The following is a 22,500-nucleotide window of genomic DNA, read 5'->3' on the forward strand; positions in this document are numbered from 1 at the left end:
TTGTGTGGTGGGCCATTCATAGCATAGCAGTGACACTGACATGGTAGAAGCCTAAAATCAGCCAATCACAAACCTCGTCTGAATGGTCAGCACAGTCGAAGTCTCCGTCACAGCGAAAGCGTGCAGAGATACACTCTCCGTTAGCGCAAACAAAGTCCTTCCAGCTGCACGTCACCGGCTCTGAGGACAAAACAAACAAACAACTTCGCTACTGAGAGGTCCGGCGCAATCCTAACACAGCTGGACCACCTTCATTTTTAACGTCTGGATTTGTTTTTAAGAAGGACAAACAAAAACATGACGAATGGATCCCCAATGAGATGGAAGATTTGATAGGTTTTATATAGCTGATCCATTAAAACATGTCTGGATCATCTGCAGTCTCGTTCCACTGGAGGAAAATGGGACATCTTTATTAAATCTCTGTGGTCATCCCTCATAAATATCGCAATGTCCTAGCAACACCTTAGCAACCACCTGGGAGTCCACTGCAACAGCCTGGCGATACTCCAGCAGCTACCTGGGATTCCACTGTAAAGGCCTAGTAATACTTTGGCGACCACCTGGGACAGCATAGCACAGGCCTAGCAACACCTTAGCAACCACCTGGGATTCCATAGCAAAGGCCTTGCGATACTTTAGCAACCACCTAGGATACTACAGCAATCACCTAGCAAACACCTTATCAACCCCCGGATACCATAACAACAGCCTGGCAACACCTAAGCAACCACCTGGGAGTCCGTAGCCACAGCCTTGCAACACTATAGCGAACAATTGTCCATAGGAATCGCGCATCAACACCTTAGCAACCACCTGGGATCCCTTAGCCATGAAATAGTTACACCGTAAAGGATCCCATTACAGTCTGAGTGATGTAATTAGTCATTTTTAATGGAGTGACTACCACAACTCTGATAACACACAGAAAAACATGCAAGAGCTCAATTAACTGTGTTTAACTAGCGGTCAGTAGCGCTCGGCGCAGCGTGGTTCAAAACCGCGAAGTGTGCTGCTCTGGCTTTACAGTCGGGTGTCTGTCACTCTGCTTTAGAGTGATATAATACACAGTGTTACATCAGAAATGGTCCATCTACAGCACACAGCTCCAGTTTAATGAGACGAGAGAGGAGAGTCTGGCCTTGTTTTGGTGTGAATATTTAATTAAAAAGCTCATAAAAATCAATAAACCATTAAATTAATGATCAGTGTTCACACAATAACAACAGCCTCACAGGACAAAACAAAGACACGCAGACACTCCGTAACGAAGCAGAGTAAATGGTTTTAGAGACTACAGACTGAACCTGTAGCTGCAGCTACAGAATATAATAATAATAAAATAACATATTTGCTTCTGCCTCGTAAATATAAACAACTAACTAAACTAAATCACTGTGAAAGTGTGGTGGAGGGTTCACAGCTACATTGGCTGCTTTAATGAGTAATGAAAAGGCTCTGTGATCAGCAGGGAAGACTCTACTGCAGCCCTGAGCTTCACAAACACACATCTGTGTGATTGACTGAGAGAGTCGATCAGATTAGACGAAAATAATAAAAGAAATCATAAAAGCGAGCGTGAGACAATCAGCAGCACCGCACTGAACTCAGACACTCGGCTGATGTTAGCAAAGAGACTCAGACACACTGATATACAGACACTACACACACACACACACACACACACACACTGATATACAGACACTACACACACACACACACACACTGATATACAGACACTACACACACACACACACACACTGATATACAGACACTACACACACACACACACACACTGATATACAGACACTACACACACACACACACACACTGATATACAGACACTACACACACACACACACACACTGATATACAGACACTACACACACACACACACACTGATATACAGACACTACACACACACACACACTGATATACAGACACTACACACACACACACTGATATACAGACACTACACACACACACACACACTGATATACAGACACTACACACACACACACACACACACACTGATATACAGACACTACACACACACACACTGATATACAGACACTACACACACACACACACACACTGATATACAGACACTACACACACACACACACACTGATATACAGACACTACACACTGATATACAGACACTACACACACACACACACACTGATATACAGACACTACACACACACACACACTGATATACAGACACTACACACACACACACACACACTGATATACAGACACTACACACTGATATACAGACACTACACACACACACACACTGATATACAGACACTACACACTGATATACAGACACTACACACACACACTGATATACAGACACTACACACACACACACTGATATACAGACACTACACACACACACACACACTGATATACAGACACTACACACTGATATACAGACACTACACACACACACACACTGATATACAGACACTACACACACACACACACACACTGATATACACACACACACACACTGATATACAGACACTACACACACACACACTGATATACAGACACTACACACACACATACACACACTGATATACACACACACACACACTGATATACAGACACTACACACACACACACACACTGATATACAGACACTACACACACACACACACTGATATACAGACACTACACACACACACACACACACACTGATATACAGACACTACACACACACACACACACACACTGATATACAGACACTACACACACACACACACACACACACACACACTGATATACACACACACACACACACACTGATATACACACACACACACACTGATATACAGACACTACACACACACACACACACTGATATACAGACACTACACACTGATATACAGACACTACACACACACACACACACTGATATACAGACACTACACACACACACACACACACTGATATACACACACACACACACTGATATACAGACACTACACACACACACTGATATACAGACACTACACACACACACACACACACACTGATATACAGACACTACACACACACACACACACACACACTGATATACAGACACTACACACACACACACACACACACACACTGATATACACACACACACACACTGATATACACACACACACTGATATACACACACACACACACTGATATACAGACACTACACACACACACACACTGATATACAGACACTACACACACACACACACACACACACACACACACACACTGATATACAGACACTACACACACACACACACACTGATATACAGACACTACACACACACACACTGATACACAGACACTACACACACACACACTGATATACAGACACTACACACACACACACACTGATATACAGACACTACACACACACACTGATATACAGACACTACACACACACACACACACACTGATATACAGACACTACACACACACACACACACACTGATATACAGACACACACACACACACACACACACACACTGATATACAGACACTACACACACACACACACACACACACACACACTGATATACAGACACTACACACACACACACACACTGATATACAGACACTACACACACACACTGATATACAGACACTACACACACACACACACACACTGATATACAGACACTACACACACACACACACACTGATATACAGACACTACACACACACACACACACTGATATACAGACACTACACACACACACACACTGATATACAGACACTACACACACACACACACACACTGATATACAGACACTACACACACACACACACACTGTATACAGACACTACACACACACACACACACTGATATACAGACACTACACACACACACACACTGATATACAGACACTACACACACACACATACACTCTAAACACTTATGCATATACACATATACTTACACACCACACACACAAACTGAACACACACACACTCTCTGCACATATAAACACACCACAAACATAGACTCTCTACAAACAAAGACACACCCACACAGACACCACATACACATACACGCACACCACACACACACTATAAAGACACACACAGCACAGAGAGAGAGAGAGAGAGAGAGAGAGAGAGAGAGAGAGAGACAATGGTAATGATGAAGTTGGTTATAGAGATGATAATAACAGTGATGGCTGTTGTTGATGATAATGACAGTGATAATAATGATAAAGATAATTATAGTGATGATGTGATGGTCTTGGTGATGATCTTAATAATCTTGATGATGCTGGATGACGGTGATGAGGAAGGTAGGGATGATGAAGAAGATGATGATGATGATGATGATGATGAAGATGGTACTCACTGCAGTTCTCCTCGTCCGAGTTGTCTCCACAGTCGCTCTGGCCGTCGCACCTCCAGTGCTCCGGGATGCAGTTATTGTTCCTGCAGCGGAACTCGTGAGGTCCACACGTCTTCTCATCTGAGCACACAGACACCGACACGGTCACACAACACAGTCCACTCAGCCTCTCCACCTCAGGGACAGACTGAAGAGTGTCCAGGTGATAAAAACACAGCTACATAAATACTGACCAAAACTAACTGCTTAGAACCACATAGAATCTATAAGTACACAGTGACTTATTACTGTGTAATGGTATTTAATGGAAATATGTTATAAAATATACTAGATTTTCAAGGTAAATGTAAGTAGTGGCTGTAGTGCAATCAAAGCTTTCAGCTATATCGGACTGACAGGCGAAGCAGGCTAAGTTGCTAGCTAGCTAAGTTAATGCTATATATATATATATATATATATATATATATACATATATATATATATATATATACACATCTTTTCTATTAAGAACCATGACTTCTATATAGAACCATTTACATGCTTAAATGGTTCGGTAACACTTTCTATGAATGTCACCTTTGTAAGCATCTATAAACACATTCATAACATGTTATAATGCGTTCATAAGACATTATAAACATAGCTATAAATATTTATAAAAATGCATTACACGTTATAGCCATGTTTATTATGCATTATGAATTGTTAACATAATACATTATAAGTACTGATCATAACAAATTATAAGAGCTCATAAGTTGTATTAGTCCGCTCTAAGTAAAGTGAAGCGTACTGTACTAAAGCCTCCTCCAGTGTTCAGAGTGAGGCTTCAAGTTGAAGTATCTACTGAAGGATTTACTGAAACACTAAAACATTCACAGTAAAGCACATTACAGGCTTCAAATGTCAGAGTTTAAACTAGAGCTGCATCAGTGTTTTACCCAATGTGGGAAAGGTAATGTTCACCACCGTTAGCTTGGCATTTGTCTTTACTTTACGCTCTCCAAGCTGGGACTGACTTCTTTGGCACTGACAGTATAACATGTTATCAACACTACTTATAATGCATTACATTAACAATTCATAATGTATAATAAACATGGCTATAAAGTGTAATCCAGTGTAATTATTTTTTATAAATATTTATAACCACTCTGCCCTGCGATGGACTGGCGACCTGTCCAGGGTGTATCCTGCCTTCTGCCCAATGACAGCTGGGATAGGCTCCAGCACCCCACCGTGACCCAGAAGGATAAGCGGTTTAGATGATGTATGTATGTATGTATGTATAACCACGCTTATAATGCCTTATGAATACATTATAACATGTTATAAATGTGTTTATAGATGCTATAAATGTGACATTCATAGAAAGTGTTACCAATGGTTCTTTGCATGGTGCCTCTTCAGACTGATGAAGAACATGATGTTTAGGGTTCTATATAAAACTTGGTTCTACATAGCACTAAAAAAGTTCTGGTATTGTTGCGATGTTAAGTTTGTACCAGTAGCAGAACCCTTTTTTGGTGCTACGTAGAACCAAATGCAACACATTCTCCATTAATACGCCATTCAAAGAACAATTTAAGCATGAAAATGGTTCTATATAGAATTTATAACCTTTTCCTTTACTAAAGAACCCATAAAGAACCGTCTCATTCAGGTGTGTGGTGAACATTCTGCTTGGTCGACTCATCAGACGTTTATCCTTAAAAACTATAGCTGATCTATATTAATACTATACTAACAGTGCAACATTTCACACACGTACAACATGATATATATTCCATACTGTGAGATGCATATTAATGTGTCATAAAGTAATACTGGGATGGTTGTGGCTCACTCACTAGCATTTCTCTGAGATTTTATGATGAATTTTTCATAGATTCTTTTTTAAAATTCATCGCAGTGGTGCAGAAATCAGTCCCTCAGGGTGCTGAGTGGTATCTGCAGGATGCCCCCTCAATAGTGACCACTCCAATCCCAGCCACACGCCTCCCACAGCTCAGCACCGCCACTCAGCTCGAGGCCCGAACGCTCATCCTCGTAATCCAACCACCACGAGAGCAGATAAACACATAAAAACGTGATTGACTGTCAATCACAGCGCTGGAGAGCCAATTCTCAGACTTAATGACAGCAGGAAGGGAATTCTAATCGTGGCGGGGCTACGAGGCCCGGAGGAGTATTAACGTTGTTTTTGTTGCTGTTCATTCTGTTCCTGAAAAGCTCCAGGGGTCAAATCACCTTCAGCAGCACTGTGAGAGGACAGGAAACAAAGAACCATTTGAGGAAAACAAACACAATCGGAGAAACAGACGACACGCTGGGAGACCAAATCAGAGCTCCCGCTCTCGAACGCAGAGAGAACCCACACGACCGTGGAGCGGATAATTCATGAGCTGAATGAGAACCGAAAATATCCATTGGACTCAAGTAGGGCTAACTGGGTCTTTAAACGCGAAACGCACACACACGTTCCTCCGGCTTCTGCCTCGCTGGATTTTTACCCACGTAGAAAAATGCCACTTCAAAGGGAGCCGGCGGAAATTAATGTGCAACAAAGTGAAGTCACGCCGTCGGCCAGGCCGAGCTTTTTACCCATCAGCACTCAAGCAGTGAATCATGATCAAACTCAGCTTAAACGCTGAATGGAAATGCCATTAAACGAGCTGGTCAGTCAGAACTCCCACTCACTGGCCACTTTATTAGAAACACCTACCTTGTGTTTCCACCAACTGGCCACTTTATTAGAAACACCTACCTTGTGTTTCCACTAACTGGCCACTTTATTAGAAACACCCACTTTGTGCTTCCACTAACTGGCCATTTTATTGGAAACACCTACCTCGCGCTTCCACTAACTGGCCGATTATTAGAAACACCCACCTTGTACTTCCACTAACTGGCCGCTTTATTAGAAACACCCACCTTATTATTTAGTTTAAGCTTCTAAATTCAAAATATGCAGCATGAATTTGAGCAAAGTTGGATTTGTTGCAATACATGTAGTAAATGCTGTGCTTATAATGTTCTTATTATGAATGAAAAGCTTTAATAGATGTACTTTATTATTTATGATCAAAGATACCGGCCTTCACGTACGAAATACATAAGCGTGATCAGAGGAAGATGCTCAGACAGACGGTTCCTGATTAAACTGATTGAGCTGCTGTTCTGATGTCAGTGTCTCTGCAGAGCTCAGTGTAAACGCAGGAATCCCCTCTGCACTCTGAGGACTTTGGCACAAAGCGCTCGGCGTGTTTGAGAATAATAAAGTCGTTAGTGAAGTCGTTTGCGGTGAGCGCCGCGGAGAACCTTCCTCATGCACAAGTAATGAGGCTGAAATCGCTGCTGAATATTTCATTCCTGCTCAGACTGAATCGCTCTCCGCCTCTGTGCCCAAACCTACAGCTGACACCGCCTTACGCGCTTTAACACTTAAATAAATAAAGAAATCAATAAATGACACAAAACTGACTGTTTTTCTGTTCACTCTAATGTGGATCAGCCGAGTCGCGTTTGGGGTCTGAAGTTTGTTTCTGTAGTTTTAGCTCCGGAGCTACGAGGCTAATGTAGCTAACATGTAATGGAAGCGTATAGACCACTAATTAGCACAGTGCTAACTGCATGCCTACATTAAGAAACTGTGTTGAGTTGTTTGAAGGGCAAGTCCACTGATCTTCCAAAAAAATGTTCATCATTTGAACGTTGGGAGTTTTTGCCCCCGACCTCGGCGCAAAACCGACTCCACATACGTCCCCGAAATTCACTCGACTTAAATGTTTATGATAATGAAAAAAAAATATGCATAATTATGCATAATTTTAATATATTAACTTATAACTCCAGTTCATACGACATCATCTTTCATCTAAATTAAACATCTTTCACTGGATCACAGCATCACTTCATTAACCCTGAGAGAGAGAGAGAGAGAGAGAGAGAGAGAGAGGGAGAGAGAGAGAAAGAGAGAGAGAGAGAGGGAGAGAGAGAAAGACAGAGAAAAGAGAAGTAGTGGTAGAGTGAGAGACAGAGAGAGAGAGAGGATAGTAGAGAGAGAAGTAGAGGTACAGAGAGAGATAAAAGAGAAAGGTAGAGAGAGAGACAGAGAAAAGAGAAGTAGTGGTAGAGTGAGAGACAGAGAGAGAGAGAGGATAGTAGAGAGAGAAGTAGAGGTACAGAGAGAGATAAAAGAGAAAGGTAGAGAGAGAGAGAGAGAGAGAGAGAGAGAGAGAGGTAAACGTAGAGAGAGAGAGAGAGAGAGAGAGAGAGAGAGAGAGAGAGAGGTAAAGATAGAGAGAGAGAGAGAGAGAGAGAGAGAGAGAGAGTCAATATAGCTGTGTTAAAGTGAGAAGCCCACAGTGTGGATATAACACAGAAAGACAGCACTGTAACTCCCACAGGGGGCGCTACGCTCCGGGTGACTGAGAACCACTCCAGCCTGCGCGCACACACACACACACACACACACACACACACACACACACACACACAGACACACACACACACACACACACACACACTGTTCACGGTAGCTATAAAATACAGTTTCTACCTGTTTTGCATCTTCCTCAGTTTTTCACTATGTTTTTTTTTCATCAATAACGTTGACAAAATATAATTCAGTGGAAAAGTGAGCATCCATAAAAAAAGACATTGTGTCAAGGGTTCTTTAGTAGAGTGAATGGCTCTATTTAGAACCTAGAACACTTTATTTGGATGGTCCACCGTAGATTCTTTGTAAATGTTCAGTAGATCTTTAAGTAACATTCAACTAAACAGCCATTAAATTCAACTGAACTTCAAGTTTAGTGTGAAAGAATGTATTAAATCTAACCCTAAACCTAAACCTAAACCTAACCCTCACCTTATCCTCAAGGAAAACCTACATCTACTCCTAACCCAAACCCTACCCATAACGTTGTTGATAATCAACTGAACATCACCAGAAAGTCTGTTAATGATTTAAGTCTCTGTAGAGCCTCTATAGGGGCCCATCCAAGTAAAGCGTGACCTTGAGCTCTGTATAGAACTGTTTTCATGCTTAAATGGTTCTCTGCATGGTGAATCGGCTCTTAGGATTGATGGAGAATGTGTTGTATACAGAACTGGAGCACCAAGGCTAATTTAGCTAACAAGAAATGGAAAGTTACGGCCCACCAATTAGCATGATGCTAACACTTGACTCAGACTGTGTGAGATGTTCAGTAATCTCTAATACATACATACATCATCTAAACCGCTTATCCTTCTGGGTCGCGGTGGGGTGCTGGAGCCTATCCCAGCTGTCATTGGGCGGAAGGCAGGATACACCCTGGACAGGTCGCCAGTCCATCGCAGGGCTAATCTCTAATAGATTTGCTTAATAAATTAAACTGGGTAAATCTGATCTTTCACCAAACAACAAAGCGGCCAGCTACAGCGCCAGGATGTTTATGTTTATGTAAGTGTGACCTGCAGGACTGTGACCGTGAGCGGGCGTTTTCACCTGGATGTAATGTTTGTGTATGTGTGAGGTGATGTGTGTTGACACGGCGGGTGGGCGGCTCACCGCAGTTGGCTTCGTCCGAGCCGTCGGCACAGTCTGGGTCCTCATCGCACACCCACAGCTTGGAGATGCAGTGTTTCGTGGTCTTGCACTGGAACTGGGTCGGCGAACACGTGTTTTCAGCTGGAGGAGCACAAACAGGAGACAGAGAGTGGACAAACAACCAGATCATGGTGTAAAGCACAGCAAACAGCACTTTATCTGAGGACGAGGACTTCATAAGACATACATAGGCGCTGTAACTGATTTAGGGTGTTTACATGCTCTTAATAATCTGATAACTGCAGAAAATCAGATTGTGTCAGTAACTGGTTCGGTGCGTTTACACTAAATAATCTGATAACTGCAGAAAATCAGATTGTGTCAGTAACTGGTTCAGTGTGTTTACACTTAATTATCTGATAGCTGCAGAAAATCAGATTGCATCAGTAACTGGTTCAGTGTGTTTACACTTAATAATCTGATAACTGCAGAAAATCAGATTGTGTCAGTAACTGATTCAGTGCGTTTACACTTAATCTGATAACTGCAGAAAATCAGATTGTGTCAGTAACTGGCTCAGTGTGTTTACACTTAATAATCTGATAACTGCAGAAAATCAGATTGTGTCAGTAACTGATTCAGTGCGTTTACACTTAATCTGATAACTGTAGAAAATCAGATTGTTTCAGTAACTGGTTCAGTGTGTTTACACTTAATTATCTGATAACTGGAGAAAATCAGATTGCGTCAGTAACTGGTTCAGTGCATTTACACTTAATCTGATAACTGCAGAAAATCAGATTGTGTCAGTAACTGGTTCAGTGTGTTTACACATAATTATCTGATAACTGCAGAAAATCAGATTGTGTCAGTAACTGGTTCAGTCCGTTTTTGTGCTCTTGAGTTATCAGATAATGAGGAAACTCTGAAAGCTCTTTAAATCGAGTCACTTTAGCAGAAACTATGAATAAACTTAATCTAGAAGATGAAGAATTTTTACATCCTTCCCTTCATCAAGCATTCGCTTTTATATTTAGTAAATTGTTTTATTTTTTAATATATTAGCTCTGTAAGCCCATCTCACTTCGCGAAGGACTGAAAGCCTCTGTCATTCCAGACTGAAATCAGAGGCTGGTGTCTGCGCTCTGCTCACAACAGACTGAGGAGCTATGTCGCTAAGCTAATCTAAGCTAAGCTAAGGTAGGTTAAGCTCCACCAGCCGCTCACTGACCTACATTGGAGCTAAAATCGAGACCCCTGCCTCTGGGGAGCAGATCCAGGCTCTAGCACCCCCCTTCTAACGGGATTAGCCTTGTTAAACCCTCCCTCTGCTAGGCTAATCTCAGCTACGGGCTAGCCTCGGTTACCCCACCCCACAATTACCACCCGCTAGGCTAACGCTGTTCACTCCTCCTGCCAGGAACTCTCACAGGCCCCGGTCTGGCGCTCTCGCTCTCTCTCAGAGACCATTACAGCCTCTCTTTTATCTGTTCCCCTCCCTTCATCTCTCTCTCTCTCTTTCTCCTCTGCTCCGTTCTCAGGAGGCTAGCGTGGAAGATTAGGCCCCTGCTGTGGTTTCAAACGGAGGATTGCTCGGTTCTTTCAGCGCTGAGTTCTGCACACATGAGACCGAACACGACACTGACTGGTACAAAGACTCTGGATTTCTCGCCTTCACTCCACGCGCCAAATGTTGAAGTGTTGAAATTAAGCAGGAAATTTAACCCCTTAAGGATCCCCCGTAAAGGACAACCCACACAGGATTAATCTAACCTGGGATTACATCTATGGTACACTTTATAGCACGGGATTAATATAACCTTGGATTACATTGATGTTACGCTTTATAGCACGGGATTAATATAACCTTGGGATTACATTGATGGTACACTTTATAGCATGGGATTACTATAACCTGGGATTACATTGATGGTGCTTTTAATAGCATGGGATTAATATAATATGGGATTACAGCTATGGTACGCTTTATAGCACGGGATTAATATAACCTGGGATTATATCTATAGTATGCTTAATAGCAAAGGATATATATATATGGTGCACTTTATAGCATGGGATTAATATAAACTGGGGTTAATTTTCCTATTTATTTTATAGCACAGGATTAATATAATCTGGGGTTAATTATACGGTCAATTTTATGGAATAGGATTATTATAACCTGTTTCCACAGTTCATTTTAAATCACATGATTAACATTAACACCTCATTAAAACAGCTCTTTACACTTTTTTAATTACTCGTAGCTCATTGAGTTGAAAAATGTGTTTACAAGTTGGAGATATTTTATTATCAATCAAATCTGATGAAAAGTTATAGAATAATAACTCCAGACTTGAGATGTAAAAGACTGATGAATGATAAACAAATATAATTACTTTGGGAGCACCAAAACTAATGTTCGTGATTTTTCAATAAAGCTCCTCTGTGTTTAGCTGAGTGGAGAGAGAGAGAGAGAGAGAGAGAGAGAGAGAGAGAGAGAGATTCACTGGGTCACCCTCACTGTCTGTGTTTACTTGATTGAAAAAAGAAATAAAAAAGTAAAGTGGGGTGCTAAACGAGAGGAGCTCCTGATTGGGGCAAAGTTGAGGTAATGACTGTAGGTGAGTTTAAAACTGATCCATCTTTATTGATCTGCTCTAAAAGCAGCTTCAGCTGTGATAAATGAGGCCATATTTTAAACTGACACTGTATACACTGCAGTGCAGTTACAGCCTGCTGTAGCTTTTACAGAGAGAATAGGTGGATATAATCAAGTACATAGCCTTGCAGTCTCCATAGACAAACACTGGCAGTAGAGGGTCGTACTGAAGAGCTCAGTGACTTTAAACATGGCTCTGTCATAGGATGCTGCCTCTGCCACAAGTCAGTGTGTGAAGGTTCTGCCCTGCTAGATCTGCCCCAGACAACTGTAAGTGCTGTTACTGTGAAATGGAAGCGTCTAGGAGCAACAACAGCTCAGCTACGAAGGGGCATTGCTAGGCTGCTGCTATCCACGCAAACTCAGAGTGGGGCTGTCGAGTGCTGCAGCCCAAGCAACATCAGCAAAAGAACTGAGCTTCGAGAAATGGGTTCCCATGGCCAAGCAGCACTATGCACAATGCCGAGCGTCGGCTAGAGTGGAGTAAAGCGCCGCCACTGGACTCTGGAGCAGTGGAAACACATTCTGTGGAGTGACCAATCTTCTCTATCGGTCAGTCTGATGGACGAGTCTGGGTTTGGCGAATGCCAGGAGAACGTTACCTGCCTGACTGCACTGTGCCAGCTGTAAAGTTTGGTGGAGGAGGGATGATGATATGGGGCTGTTTTTCAGGGGTTGGTCTAGAACCCTTAGTTCCAGTGAAGGGGAATCTTAATGCTTCAGCACCAAGACATTCTGGACAATTGTACACTTCCAACTTTGTGGAACAGTTTGGGGAAGAACCTTTCCTGTTCCAGCATGACTGAGCCCCAGTGACCAAAGCAGCTCCATAAAGGCCTGACTGGGGGAGTTTGATGTGGAAGAACTTGACTGGCCCTCACAGAGCCCTGACCTCAACCCCATCACACACCTTTAGGATGAACTAGAATGGGGATTGTGAGCCAGACCTCCTCGTCCAACATCAGTGTCTGACCTCACAAATGGTCTTCTGGATGAATGAGCAGAAATTCCCACAGACTCTCCAACATCTTGTAGAAGCTTCCCAGAAGAGTGGAAGCTGTTAGAGCTGCAAAGGGGGACCAACTCCATATTAATGCCTATGGGTTTAGAATAGGAGTCATAAAAGCTCCTGTAGGGGTGATGTGGAGGTGTCCCAATACTTTTGTCCACCTGCTGAACTAAGCTCACAACAAAAAGAATAATAATAAACCGATAATGAAAATGCTGAATAAATAGATTCTTCGGATTCAGCACAGATATGTTTAATCTGATATCTGAATAGCAGATTAGAGAAGAATAAAAATCAATCAATTGATCAATCAATCAATCAATCAATCAATCAATCAATCAATCAATCAATCAATCAGAAAGGGAAAGTTTGTGAAAAATCAAAGTTGTCTTGACACAGTGGGCTAATTACGCTTAAGTTACAGCAGTTGCACAACACTTGTGACTGTTTGTGATAATTACATGTATATAGTGATTTCATATAGTTGCTGGTTGCTATGATATTCCAGCTGGTTCTTAGGGTAGTGCTTGGTTGTTAGGTGGTTTCTAAGGTATTGGTATCCCGAGGGGTTGTAGGGTGTTATTAGGCCATTGCTATGGCATCCCAGGTGGTAGCTAAAATGTTGCTAGGCCATTGCTATGGTATCCCAACTAACTGCTAAGGTGTCGCTAGGCAACTGCTGTATTATGACGGTCGTTAAGGTGTTATTAGGCCATTGCTATGGTATCCCAGGTGGTTGCTAAAGTATCATTGGGCCTCTGCTATAGTATCCCAAGTAAGTGCTAAGGTGTTGCTAAGCTGTTGCTATGGTATCCCAGGTGGCTGTTAAGGTGTTGCTAGGCTGTTTTTGTGCTGTGGCTGTTAAGGTGTTATTAGGCCGCTGCTAGGGTACCTAAGGTGGTTGCTATAGCAATGCTAAGTCATTCCTACGGTATCCCAGGTACTTGCTAAGGTGTTGGTAGGCCATTGCTGTGCTATCCCAGGTGGTTACTGAGGTGTTGCTGGACTACCGTTTCCAAAATACCTACCAAATGGACATTTATGCCCTAAAGAAAAGTGCTTAATGGCATCTAACACTTACATCACTAGCACTAACGCTCACACCATCACATTTCTGTCCTACAAATCATAAATTAACAGTCACACCACTGGAGTCTGCTCCCCACTCTCTCCCTGGCAAAATAAAGCGTCCTGCGGTGCGACTGGCAGAGTAGAGCGCAGCTGGAACTCACTGGAAAACAACAGCCCTGGGTTATTTGAGTTAATGTAATATATTTACATAAGCTATAACGTGGTACGCAGCTAAATTAGATAATTATCCCGGGAGAGACTGAAGGAATCTACTGATTTTCACTCCATGGCTGCTGAGTGGAGAAGCTGTGTGGAAAGTGCAGATTCTAAATGTTCAGTCGATACAAAATTTGTGTTCGAAAGAAGAAGAGAAGATACGTTATTATGGTCTGAATTTGAAACTTGTTTGTTTGTTTGTTGTCATCGTTTACATTTTCGCATGTTTTTGTGACGAAGTCTAGACTCAAAATCTGTTCCTGCAGCATGAAAATCTAATTAATGAAGAATAATAAAGAATGTGTATAAACTGAATGCATAACAAATAAACAGACAGCGGCTGTAGATCTTTAAGCATGAACGGAGGCTCTTACGGCAGTCGTGCTCGTCCTCTCCGTCCCCGCAGTCGTCCTGACCGTTACAGCGCAGGTTCCCCGGGATGCACCGGTGAGTCCGCGTGCATTTAAAGTGGCCCGACAGGCAGATGTAGGAGTCTGAAGAGGGAGAGGTCCACCAAAATATAACCAAACATAAACAACAACCACCCCAGCCTGACTCTAGAGGCAAATCCAGGTTCTGGTCCTGGGTTTTGTAATGATGGTAATCCTGGTCACTTAGTGTCAAATCAGTGTGATTACAGTGACAATAAAATCAGGAGTTGAATTTAAAAAAACAAACTGTTCAAAATAGGATGTTATGATGGATTTAATATCCTTTATTTATCAATAATGTTGAAACTGAAAATCAATATCAATGTGTGACACCAACTCCTACATTCCAGTACAGACCACACACATCACTACCAACACACCAGCTCACCCCGACCCACTCTGGGAGAACAAGTTCAATATAAAATATATAAATTAAATATAAAATACTCCATGTTCATCCGTTCATCCCTCCATCCTCACCACAGTTGGCTTCGTCTGAGTTATCGCCACAGTCGTTCTCTCCATCACAGATGAACGGAGGAAGAGCACACAGACCCGTCCGGCACTGGAACCGACCCGGCTGACACTTAAACTCCGCTGGAGTAGAGGGAGAGAGGGAGAGAGAGAGAGAGAGAGAACGAACGAAAGAAAGAAAGAAAGAAAGAAAGAAAGAAAGAAAGAAAGAAATGGAAAAGAAAGAAAGAAAGAAAGAAAGAAAGAAAGAAAGAAAGAAGGAAGGAAAGGGACAGAAAGAAAGAAAGAAAGAAAGAAAGAAAGAAAGAAAGAGGGAAAGAAAGGAACAGAAAGAAAGAAAAAGAAAGAAGGAAAGAAAGACAGAAAGAGAGATAAAGAAAGAAAGAAACAAAGAAAGAAAGAAAGAAAGAGATAGAAACAGAGTAAGAAAGAAAGAAAGAAAGACAGAAAAAGAAAGAAAGAAAGAAGGAAAGGAACAGAAAGAAAGAAAGAAAGAAAGAAAGAAAGAAAGAAAGGGACGGAAAGAAAGAAAGAAGGAAAGAAGGAAGGAAAGGAACAGAAAGAAAAAGAAAGAAAGAAGGAAAGAAAGGCAGAAAGACAGAAAAATAAATAAATAAAGAAAGAAAGATAGAAACAGAGTAAGAAAGAAAGAAAGAAAGAAAGAAAGAGAAAGGGAGAAAGGAGGGAGAGAGAGATAAAGTCAGACAGAGTGAGGTGTAAGAGGTGCAGAGTGAGAGAGCGTCTGAGGGTCTCAGTGTGAGTCAGTCTGGTGGGCGTTTCTGAGTGAATGTGCTGAAGGGCTCTGAGGGAACAACTCGGTTCTGCAGGACCGTAATTAGAACTCGCTCCATTCACACCTCACAGGTCTGAGCAGGAGAACGCGCACACGGCGCGGTTCCCCCATTCCGCTCACGCGGCGCGTCTGAGATAAATGACGGCAGGTTCTCATTGTGCGGCGACGGCTGAGAGAAATTACAGGTTAAAGGTGCAATACAGTGATTGTGCAGCTCCTTCTACAGACACGATTACATCACACATCAGCGCCTGTCACACACATAAAGAGCTGAATTAGGGCTGCCGTTCTACAGGTAGGAGCTGCAATATAATGATAAAGTGATTTGAAAAAATATATAAAAATATATATCGCTAAGACTAGGCAGTGTGTTTGAGTGACAGGTAGATGGAGCTTTATGATTCCGACAGAAATGAAGGCACATTTTCGGTCTGTCAGACTGAAGGGCTGTGATTTGTCTGAATGATCCGTCTGCACTGAAGCACAAACTCAGCTCGCACTGCTGTTATTGTCTCTCAGCAGACGTCTGCAGGCCAGCCCTGTCATTTAAACTCAAACAGAAGGCTGGACAACATTGTTATAACAATTAAAGTGACCGGAGGCCGCATTACAGAAACATCTGAACGTTGAAATCTGTTTAGTCTCCATGACGACTTCAGTACGGACTGAATTTCGCACAGTAGCTGTTCCAGAATAACAGCTCCTGACTTCATAATCTCATCATCAACTCCAGATCAGAAAACAGCATCACACAAACATCCTAACGAGACTAAACCTCCTAAATCCTGTCCTAACTTTAGGATGAACCCCAACAGGGTCCTCACTTCTGTTTAAGGTCCGTTTCTATGGTTTTTAGGCAGCTGAGTCAGCAGCATAGTTCACTACCAGCATAATGAGCTCCATTTATTTCTACTGTAAAACGCTGCTTTCACTGTGAGATGATTTTCTTTTCTAACTCTGCGTTTTAAAGATCTCAGACGCTGCAGACTCGATCTCCACCGCCCCTCTGATCACCTTCGTGTGTTAATGTTGATGATGAAATATTACAGTGATGGTGGTGAATAATGAGGAGACGGAGCTGAACGTGTGTCTGTTTATTAGGAGGAGTAACGTTAGCGTGCTCGGCTAAAGCGTTTGGGAAATGGAGACTGAAACTGGGGAGCGGCGACGCTCTGATAAACAGCAGGGGGCGCTCTCACAGTATTCACAACCTACAGTTTATCACACTTTAGTTCTGTTTGGCCCTTTTACACCAGTAACAGCAGCTGTAACATATTTTTAACATAATTTGATGATGTGTTTACGTTTCAGCTGTGTTTGTATGGGCGGTTGACAGTTGATTGTCGACTTTGATTGAGTAGGTTAAGATTTCCTGGTTTATCTCAAGATTAACTGGAGATTATAGGCTGGTCAAAAAATAAGATCCTAAATTAAGATCTGATTTGCTTCTGTAATACGAATGTGTGAAAATCTTATCTTGACCTGTCAGATATTAACTTGATGTCTAAAGCGGTGTTAACAATCATGTACATACTAATAGTTACAGTAACCTTGATACGGTTTCTGTATGTTTGGTGTACCTGATGCTGAATGTGTGTTAATGGGTCATTTATCATAACTAATGTTAAATTATTTTCTTTAGGATATTGATATAGAATGTGTTTTACCCGGCAGTTTAGTGTAACTGGTGCTGACCAGTTGACTGCTTTTTGGTGTAGCCAATGCTGAATGTGTGTCACTGGTTTATTTGGTGTAGCCAATGCTGAAGGTGTGTCACTGGTTTATTTGGCGTAACCGATGCTGAATGTGTGTCACTGGTTTATTTGGTGTAGCCGATGCTGAAGGTGTGTCACTGGTTTATTTGGTGTAACCGATGCTGAATGTGTGTCACTGGTTTATTTGGCGTAACCGATGCTGAATGTGTGTCACTGGTTTATCTGGTGAAACCGATGCTGAATGTGTGTCACTGGTTTATCTGGTGAAACCGATGCTGAATGTGTGTCACTGGTTAATTTGGCGTAGCCGATGCTGAATGTGCGTCACTGGTTTATCTGGTGAAACCGATGCTGAATGTGTGTCACTGGTTAATTTGGCGTAACCGATGCTGAATGTGTGTCACTGGTTTATCTGGTGAAACCGATGCTGAATGTGTGTCACTGGTTTATTTGGTGTAACTGATGCTAAATGCGTGTCACTGGTTTATCTGGTGTAGCCGATGCTGAATGTGTGTCACTGGTTTATTTGGTGTAGCCGATGCTGAATGTGTGTCACTGGTTTATCTGGTGTAGCCGATGCTGAATGTGTGTCACTGGTTTATTTGGTGTAACCGATGCTGAATGTGTGTCACTGGTTTATTTGGTGTAGCCGATGCTGAATATGTGTCACTGGTTTATTTGGCGTAACCGATGCTGAATGTGTGTCACTGGTTTATCTGGTGAAACCGATGCTGAATGTGTGTCACTGGTTAATTTGGCGTAGCCGATGCTGAATGTGCGTCACTGGTTTATCTGGTGAAACCGATGCTGAATGTGTGTCACTGGTTTATTTGGCGTAACCGATGCTGAATGTGTGTCACTGGTTAATTTGGCGTAGCCGATGCTGAATGTGTGTCACTGGTTTATCTGGTGAAACCGATGCTGAATGTGTGTCACTGGTTAATTTGGTGTAGCCGATGCTGAATGTGTGTCACTGGTTTATTTGGCGTAACCGATGCTGAATGTGTGTCGCTGGTTTATCTGGTGAAACCGATGCTGAATGTGTGTCACTGGTTAATTTGGCGTAACCGATGCTGAATGTGTGTCGCTGGTTTATCTGGTGAAACCGATGCTGAATGTGTGTCACTGGTTAATTTGGCGTAGCCGATGCTGAATGTGCGTCACTGGTTTATCTGGTGAAACCGATGCGGAATGTGTGTCACTGGTTAATTTGGCGTAGCCGATGCTGAATGTGTGTCACTGGTTTATCTGGTGAAACCGATGCTGAATGTGTGTCACTGGTTTATCTGGTGAAACCGATGCTGAATGTGTGTCACTGGTTAATTTGGTGTAGCCGATGCTGAATGTGTGTCACTGGTTTATCTGGTGAAACCGATGCTAAATGTGTGTCACTGGTTTATCTGGTGAAACCGATGCTGAATGTGTGTCACTGGTTTATTTGGCGTAACCGATGCTGAATGTGTCGCTGGTTTATCTGGTGTACCCGATGCTGAATGTGTGTCACTGGTTTATCTGGTGAAACCGATGCTGAATATGTGTCACTGGTTTATCTGGTGAAACCGATGCTGAATGTGTGTCACTGGTTTATCTGGTGAAACCGATGCTGAATGTGTGTCACTGGTTAATTTGGTGTAGCCGATGCTGAATGTGTGTCACTGGTTTATCTGGTGAAACCGATGCTGAATGTGTGTCACTGGTTTATCTGGTGAAACCGATGCTGAATGTGTGTCACTGGTTTATTTGGCGTAACCGATGCTGAATGTGTCGCTGGTTTATCTGGTGTACCCGATGCTGAATGTGTATCACTGGTTTATTTGGTGTATCCGATGCTGAATGTGTGTCACTGGTTTATTTGGTGTAGCCGATGCTGAATGTGTGTCACTGGTTTATTTGGTGTCACCGATGCTGAATGTGTGTCACTGGTTTATTTGGTGTAAACGATGCTGAATGTGTGTCACTGGTTAATTTGGTGTAGCCGATGCTGAATGTGTGTCACTGGTTTATCTGGTGAAACCGATGCTGAATGTGTGTCACTGGTTTATCTGGTGAAACCGATGCTGAATGTGTGTCACTGGTTTATTTGGCGTAACCGATGCTGAATGTGTCGCTGGTTTATCTGGTGTACCCGATGCTGAATGTGTGTCACTGGTTTATCTGGTGAAACCGATGCTGAATATGTGTCACTGGTTTATCTGGTGAAACCGATGCTGAATGTGTGTCACTGGTTTATCTGGTGAAACCGATGCTGAATGTGTGTCACTGGTTAATTTGGTGTAGCCGATGCTGAATGTGTGTCACTGGTTTATCTGGTGAAACCGATGCTGAATGTGTGTCACTGGTTAATTTGGTGTAGCCGATGCTGAATGTGTGTCACTGGTTTATCTGGTGAAACCGATGCTGAATGTGTGTCACTGGTTTATCTGGTGAAACCGATGCTGAATGTGCGTCACTGGTTTATTTGGTGTAACTGATATTGAATCTGCGTCAGTGATCTATTCGGTTTAATTAAATGCTGATTGTGTGTCACTGGTTTATTCGGTGTAACCAATGCTGAATATGTTATGAGGCTTGTTGGTGTAACCGATGTTGTGACTTGTACCGCTGTTATTCTCACTCAGTAGATGTTTATAGATGTTTATGCTGCTCACTGTTTTTATATTTATTCCAAATCAAACACTGGCAGTCTTACTATACGTTTGATGTAACTGATATTGAATGTGTGGTACTTGGCTGGTTGATGTAAACAAATGAAAAGGCACTGAGGATGGCAGCCATAGTAAGACCCTCGGAGGTTTTGTGCTTGTTTTTGTTAATGTCGTCTCTTGTACGTCAAACTGAGTTAGTTGGAGCAGGGAACAATTACTGACCTTTCTCCTGATATTATTCAGAAACCTTCACAGTTTTAGAAATCCTCACAGCAGTGCACTGGCTCTACTCAAAGGGGAGAGGAAACGAAAGAGAGGCAGACGGTTGAGGGGACACCCTTACATCATACGTCAGTTTCTGCAAGGACAGCTGCCTTTCAACTACAGCATGCGTGAAACAAAGCAACGACAAACCATGGTTTTCAGCTGAACTCAGACAACAAAAGTCGTCCAGGTCCTGCAGAAGCAACGCAGCCCCAGACTATCACACTACCACCACCATGTGTCACTGTTGGTATGATGTTCTTATGGTGGAATGCAGTGTTAGCTTTATGTCAGATGTAACGGGACCCATGTCTTCCAAAAAGTTCCACCTTTGACTCATCAGTCCCGGAAATCTTATCTCAAAAGTCTTAGGGGTCATCTAAGTCAAGCCTTTGTGTTCTTTTCGGTCTGTTATAGAATCAGTCTTTGGTGTAATCAATGTTGAATGTGTCACTGGGTTACTGGTGTAACCAGTGTTGAATATGTTACTAGGTCATTGGTGTTAACAATGCTGAATGTGCATTACTGAGTCACTGGTGTAACCAATGCTGAACGTGCATTACTGAGTCATTGGTGTAACCAACGTTGAACGTGTCACTGGGTCACCGGTGCAGTCATTGTTGAATGTTTGATGGGGTCATTGGTGTAACCCATGTTGAATATGTTACTAAGTCATTGGTGTTAACAGTGCTGAATGTGCATTACTGAGTCATTAGTGTAACCAATGTTGAATGTGTCACTAGGTCACCGGTGTAATCAATGTTGAATATGTGTTGGTGTACCTGCTGTTGATTGTTACTGAGTCTTTGGTGTAACCAATGTTGTATCTATGCTACTTGGATATTGAATTTAGCTGATGTTGAATGTGTGTTACTGGGCTGGATGGTGTTAATCATGTTAATTGAGTGTCACTGGTGCATATGGTGTAACACTGTTGAATATGTTACAAGATCATTAGTGTAACCCGTGTTGAATATGGGTCATTTGGTGCAGCTCATATTGAACGTATGTTACTAGACAGTTTGCTGTAAATGATGCTGAATGTGTACTACTGGGATATTTGGTGCAACAAAAGTCTGCAGAGTCATCCGAACCATCGCGTGGTCCTTGGTGTAACCAATGTTGAATATGTGTTACTGGACAGTTTGGTGCAGCTCATGGTAAATACATGTTACTAGACAATTTGTTGTATATGATGGTGAAGATGTGCTACTGGGATACTTGGTGCGGCAACGGACTGTGGGTTCCTCTGAACAATCGCTTGGTCCTTGGTGTAACCAATGCTTTAATATGTGTTACTGGACAGTTTGGTATT

General features: G+C 42.3%; 1 protein-coding gene across 1 annotated transcript in view; it reads right to left on the reverse strand.

Moving 5' to 3' along the window:
- Window positions 1–22,500, reverse strand: part of lrp1ba (low density lipoprotein receptor-related protein 1Ba) — a 333,352-nt gene that overhangs the window by 52,447 nt on the left and 258,405 nt on the right. The window contains exons 64-68 of the mRNA XM_036564311.1: window positions 15,775–15,891; window positions 15,238–15,357; window positions 9,927–10,046; window positions 4,373–4,489; window positions 74–180 (exon numbers count right to left, since the gene is read on the reverse strand). Of these exons, the coding sequence (XP_036420204.1) occupies window positions 74–180; window positions 4,373–4,489; window positions 9,927–10,046; window positions 15,238–15,357; window positions 15,775–15,891 (581 nt within the window). The remainder of the gene's footprint in view (window positions 1–73; window positions 181–4,372; window positions 4,490–9,926; window positions 10,047–15,237; window positions 15,358–15,774; window positions 15,892–22,500) is intronic.

This window comes from Colossoma macropomum, unplaced genomic scaffold, assembly GCF_904425465.1.
Source record: "Colossoma macropomum unplaced genomic scaffold, Colossoma_macropomum, whole genome shotgun sequence".
NCBI lineage: Eukaryota > Metazoa > Chordata > Actinopteri > Characiformes > Serrasalmidae > Colossoma > Colossoma macropomum.